The following is a 5,694-nucleotide window of genomic DNA, read 5'->3' as shown; positions in this document are numbered from 1 at the left end:
TTGCTATGCAGTTCGGATTTGCGTGGGGGCATGTGGGTCTTTGTGCGGGCAGGTGGACGAGTGTGGACGCGAGGATGCTGACACGTGCATGTATCTGCCCCTGCCCTGTTAAGTCTCCAGTCTCCCTTCCTTGTCTCCTGGCTTCAGACACTGTCCCCTCCCTCCTCCCTCTTGTTTCTTTGATTTCCCTCCTCCCAGATCCTCTGGCCCCCTCCTCCCCCTCTTGCCCCCCTGCCACCCCCCTCCTTTTATGTAACAGGGACCCAGAGTGCTGCTGGCACAGGACGCCCTGGGAGGGGGTGGGAGTGGGGCCGGGGGCCTGCGCTGGAGCTTAGAGGGCTGCCCTGAGCCTTCACGCTGATCTCTCGCCCTCTCGGTGCTGCCTTTCAGGAACCAGGTGACAGACGGGTCTCTTCCTTCCTGTCCCCGCCTTTCGTGCTCCCCCCTCAGAGTCCCAGTCTCCAGCCTCCTGTGGGAATCGTCTGAAATTCTGAGCCCAGAGCCCCAGGAGGAAGAGGAAGAGGTGGAGGAAGTCAAGCCCCGAGAACCTGGGCATCTTCCTGGCAGGAAAGGAGCACCTCGGGGAAGCAGGCTGTGGGGCCCGCAGCCCCCCTGGCCTTGGTCTGGCTCTGGTGCCCGGTGACTGTGGGTAGCACCCCAGAAGGCCCCCTGACGGTTGGCACTGGCCGTGCCTGCCCCACCTGGGGCCCCCGAGCTGGGGGTCCCCCCAAAGATGGTGGCAGCCCCAGGGAGGACTGTGCTGCTGGCCCCAACCTCTGGCCACTAGGCCCCCCGGCGCCCCGGCCCCCCACCCTGAGCCAGGCCTGAGAGGGGGCCGTGGCTGGAGCCATGCTGCGCCTGGGGCTGTGTGCGGCCGCGCTGCTGTGCGTGTGCCGGCCGGGAACCGTGCGCGCCGACTGCTGGCTCATCGAGGGCGACAAGGGGTACGTGTGGCTGGCCATCTGCAGCCAGAACCAGCCACCCTATGAGACCATCCCGCAGCACATCAACAGCACTGTGCACGACCTGCGGCTCAATGAGAACAAGCTCAAGGCCGTGCTCTACTCCTCGCTCAACCGCTTCGGGAACCTCACCGACCTCAACCTCACCAAGAACGAGATCTCCTACATCGAGGACGGCGCCTTCCTGGGCCAGTCGAGCCTGCAGGTGCTGCAGCTGGGCTACAACAAGCTCAGCAACCTGACCGAGGGCATGCTGCGGGGCATGGGCCGCCTGCAGTTCCTCTTCGTGCAGCACAACCTCATTGAGGTGGTGACGCCCGCCGCCTTCTCCGAGTGCCCGAGCCTCATCAGCATTGACCTGTCCTCCAACCGCCTCAGCCGTCTCGACGGTGCCACCTTCGCCAGCCTGGCCAGCCTCATGGTGTGCGAGCTGGCCGGCAACCCCTTCAACTGCGAGTGCGACCTCTTCGGCTTCCTGGCTTGGCTTGTGGTCTTCAACAATGTAACCAAGAACTATGACCGCCTGCAGTGCGAGTCGCCACGTGAGTTCGCCGGCTACCCACTGCTGGTGCCCCGGCCCTACCACAGCCTCAACGCCATCACCGTGCTCCAGGCCAAGTGCCGAAATGGCTCGCTGCCCGCCCGGCCTGCGAGCCACCCCACGCCCTACTCCACTGACACCCAGAGGGAGCCTGACGAGAACTCAGGCTTCAGCCCCGACGAGATCCTGTCGGTGGAGCCGCCAGCCTCGTCCACCACGGACGCGTCAGCGGGGCCGGCCATCAAGCTGCACCAGGTCACCTTCACCTCAGCCACTCTGGTGGTCATCATCCCACACCCGTACAGCAAGATGTACGTGCTGGTCCAATACAACAACAGCTACTTCTCCGACGTCATGACACTCAAGAACAAGAAGGAGATCGTGACGCTGGACAAGCTGCGGGCGCACACCGAGTACACCTTCTGCGTGACCTCACTGCGAAACAGCCGCCGCTTCAATCACACCTGCCTGACCTTCACCACCAGGGACCCAGTGCCCGGCGACCTGGCACCCAGCACCTCCACCACCACCCACTACATCATGACCATCCTGGGCTGCCTCTTCGGCATGGTCATCGTGCTGGGAGCCGTCTACTACTGCCTGCGCAAGCGACGCATGCAGGAGGAGAAGCAGAAGTCAGTCAAGGTCAAGAAAACCATCCTGGAGATGCGCTATGGGGCAGACGTGGACGCCGGCTCCGTGGTCCACGCCACCCAGAAGCTGGGCGAGCCCCCCGTGCTGCCCGTGTCCCGAATGTCTTCCATCCCCTCCATGATTGGGGAGAAGCTGCCCACTGCCTCCAAGGGGCTGGAGGCTGGGTTGGACACGCCCAAGGTGGCCACCAAGGGCAACTATATCGAGGTGCGCACGGGCACGGGCAGCGAGGGCCTGGCGCGGCCGGAGGATGACCTCCCTGAGCTGGAGAACGGCCAGGGCTCGGCCGCTGAGATCTCCACCATCGCCAAGGAGGTGGACAAGGTCAACCAGATCATTAACAATTGCATCGATGCCCTCAAGCTGGACTCGGCCTCTTTCCTGGGGAGTGGCAGTGGTGGCGGGGACCCTGAGATGGCCTTCGAGTGCCAGTCCCTCCCTGCGGCCTCCACCACTTCCTCCACCGCCACCCCTGTTCCTGGGGTGCTGGAGCGGCCCAGCTTCCTCTCGCCCCCCTATAAGGAGGGCTCCCATCACCCGCTGCAGCGCCAGCTGAGCGCCGATGCCGCCGTGGCTCGTAAGACCTGCAGCGTCTCCTCCAGCGGCTCCATCAAGAGCGCCAAGGTTTTCAGCCTGGACGTGCCGGATCATCCGGCCACTCCGGGGCTGGCCAAGGGCGACTCCAAGTACATCGAGAAGGGCAGCCCCCTCAACAGCCCGCTGGACCGGCTCCCGTTGGTGCCGGCCAGCAGCAGCGGGAGTAGCGGCGGCGGTGGCGGCACCGTCCACCACCTGGAGGTGAAGCCCGCCTACCACTGCAGCGAGCACCGGCACAGCTTCCCGGCCCTGTACTACGAGGAGGGCACCGACAGCCTGAGCCAGCGTGTGTCCTTCCTCAAGCCGCTGACCCGCACCAAGCGGGACTCCACCTACTCGCAGCTCTCCCCCAGACACTACTACTCAGGTTACTCCTCCAGCCCTGAGTACTCGTCCGAGAGCACGCACAAGATCTGGGAACGCTTCCGGCCCTACAAGAAGCACCACCGGGAGGAGGTGTACATGGCCGCCGGCCACGCCCTGCGCAAGAAGGTTCAGTTCGCCAAGGACGAGGACCTGCATGACATCCTCGATTACTGGAAGGGGGTCTCGGCCCAGCAGAAGCTGTGACCCTCTCCCCACCCCCGACCCTGGTGAGGTTGGAGGGGGCGGGCCAGGGGCACGCGGGGAAGGGCCAGGGCGGCCGGGCGGGGCGCGCTGGGGGCCGAGGAGTGGACGCACACGCACACCCGCACGCACGCACCCACGCACACACCTGACCACCACCTGACTGTGAACAACCACCACCCGACAATAACGGACAGGAAAACAAAGACATGTTCTCCTTAAAGTTTACACACTGATACCGAAACCAGTCGTCTTTACTGTGCTGCCCAGGGACTCTGCCGGGGTGTGCGGGCTGGGTTGGGGGCGGGGGAGAGGGGAGGGGCAGACGAGGAAGCCAGAAGAGGGTGTGGGGTCTGGGGCTCTGGGACTAGGGACAGGTTTTGGGGTAAAGGAGCCTGGGGTGGAGATGGACCCAAGCTCTCCTGGGGCGGGGAGTGAGTCCCCCCAGATGGGGGACAGGTTTCTGGGAGACAGTAGCATATGGACATTGGGCATCGTTTTCTCCCTTTATGGATGGGGAGACCAAGGCCCAGAGGAAGGGAGTCACGTGGCAGTTGAGAGGCAGTCTCCCAGTTTCCCAGCCCAGTGCTGTCCCCCAGTCCCCCGGTGGCTCCTCTGGGGCCCTCACCCTCTGTCCATCCACTACCGGTTCCAGAGCTGTGGTCTCCTGGAGCTGAGGGTCAGGCAGGTGCTTTTCCTTTCTAGAAAGGCTCATGGCCACGCCCCCAGAGCGTGAAACTGTGATTCATCATGGGAGGCTGTGGGGGGCTCTCTGCCCCCTGATGCCAGCACCCAGGAGAAGTGGGAGGTCCTGGTCATAGGGAAGGTGCAGGCATGGGACGGTCCACCAGCCCCCTTCAAGTGTCTTCCAAGTAGCCTGGGAGCTGTCGATGGAGTCTGAGGAGAGTGGCTGGGCCAGCGGCCTCCGCATCTCAGGTGCAGGCCTCCACACCCTGGCCCCCCAGCCTCTCTGGGCCTCCAAGACCCCTCCTCATCCCAGAAGGGCAGGGGTGAACTGTGATACCTGAGAGCAGCCAGGGGGGTGGAGTCCACTGGGGGCCTTCCTGCCTCTGCCCCTACATCCTGGCCTCCCACCTGCCAGAGCCCTGCTGTGGGCTCTCTGGGCAGCATCTCAGCCTGCCCAGCGGAACGAGGACCTTCTGGGGTTTTTCCACTCACACCCTCTTGGCTGCCTATCCCCACCTTACCCACTGGTCTGAGAGGCCCCCATGTTTCCATGGAAATGGCCACTCCTCCCATGCTGACCCCCACCCAACATCGAACAAAGCACAAACAGTGAGCACCCCCCATACCCCTACTGGGAAGGAGCAGGCTGGGTTCCTGGGGTCCCTCCCCCTCCCTGGCCTGCCTCTGTCGTCATGGCAACCCAGAGCCTGGCAGTTGGGACCGTTGGGCTTCTGGGGGTTCTTTCTCAGTCAGTGTGGGTGGCAGAGGGCGGTGAGGGAGGGCAGGGCCAGATGGGGTGGCTGCCTTTCTCAAGAGCTGGAGGCTTCCTGGGGTCAGCTTTAAGGGGCGGATCTGGGGTCCTGAGACTATCTTGGAGACTGTCTTGAACACTGTCAGGGTGCTGAGGGGCCGGAGTCAGCTCCCCTGCACCTGTGGATGAGAGGTGGGCCAGTGGGGAGTGAGATGACTGGCTTTGCCCACCTGCCCATGTGCCCCTTGGTACCCCACCCACCTCAGGAGTGGAAGGAGCCCACTGGGCTCTCCTCACACTCCTGCTTTTGGCCTGTCACTCAGCTGGGTTCTTGAGTTTTAAGGGTGTGACTGTGGGGTGAGGGTGGGTGCTGGATGGGACCAAGACCTATACTGTGGAGGGGATTCTGACCAGGAAAGCTAGTGCCATTCCCTGGGTGGTGGGCTCCAGCGACCTTCCTGGGGGAGGACAGTGGAAGGAAAAGGGGCCTTAGGGCTCAACTGAGCCCCACTTGGGGGACAGACCAAGCCTGGGGCTCACTTTGGGGGTGACATTTGCAAAGAAAGGACTGTTCTCCTGGGGGAGTGGAGGGGAGGGGGCCAGCATGGATATGCAGAGCAGACCTCCCCCAACTCCCCAAAACCTGCCCCCAACCTCTCCTCACACTGGATTGATGAAACAGAAAAGCAAGCAGAGAAGCCAGTGATGTGAGAAAGCAGATTCCCTGTTATATTTGCATGACGATTTTACTGTATTTTTCTGAGCAAACATCTGTCGTGTATGTGCCAGTTTGTCCAGACTCCCTGGCCCGCCCTCCCTCCCCGCCGCGCTCCCATTCCCACATTCCCTCTGTTGTGATCTGACAAGCAGCTCTTGAAACCTAGGGAGGGGCCCGCTCTGCAAATGACCCAAAACAGGTGCCACCAAAAACAGCC

The 5,694-nt window shown here is 63.1% G+C and overlaps 1 protein-coding gene across 1 annotated transcript; it reads left to right on the top strand.

The window, feature by feature from the left end:
• Positions 1-849: 849 nt before the first annotated feature.
• ELFN2 (extracellular leucine rich repeat and fibronectin type III domain containing 2) lies at positions 850-3,324 on the top strand. The gene has a single exon (XM_068972135.1). It carries the CDS (start codon positions 850-852, stop codon positions 3,322-3,324), a length of 2,475 nt encoding a protein of 824 aa, XP_068828236.1.
• The last annotated feature ends 2,370 nt before the right edge of the window (positions 3,325-5,694 follow it).

The sequence above is a fragment of the Capricornis sumatraensis genome, chromosome 4 (assembly GCF_032405125.1).
Source record: "Capricornis sumatraensis isolate serow.1 chromosome 4, serow.2, whole genome shotgun sequence".
NCBI lineage: Eukaryota > Metazoa > Chordata > Mammalia > Artiodactyla > Bovidae > Capricornis > Capricornis sumatraensis.
Note: the sequence above shows the minus strand (reverse complement) of the source record. Positions and strands in the feature narration are given on the sequence as shown.

What these genes read in the sequence shown, in the direction of transcription:
- ELFN2 (XM_068972135.1), top strand. Translation starts at nt 850, where the DNA reads ATGCTGCGCCTGGGGCTGTGTGCGGCCGCGCTGCTGTGCGTGTGCCGG.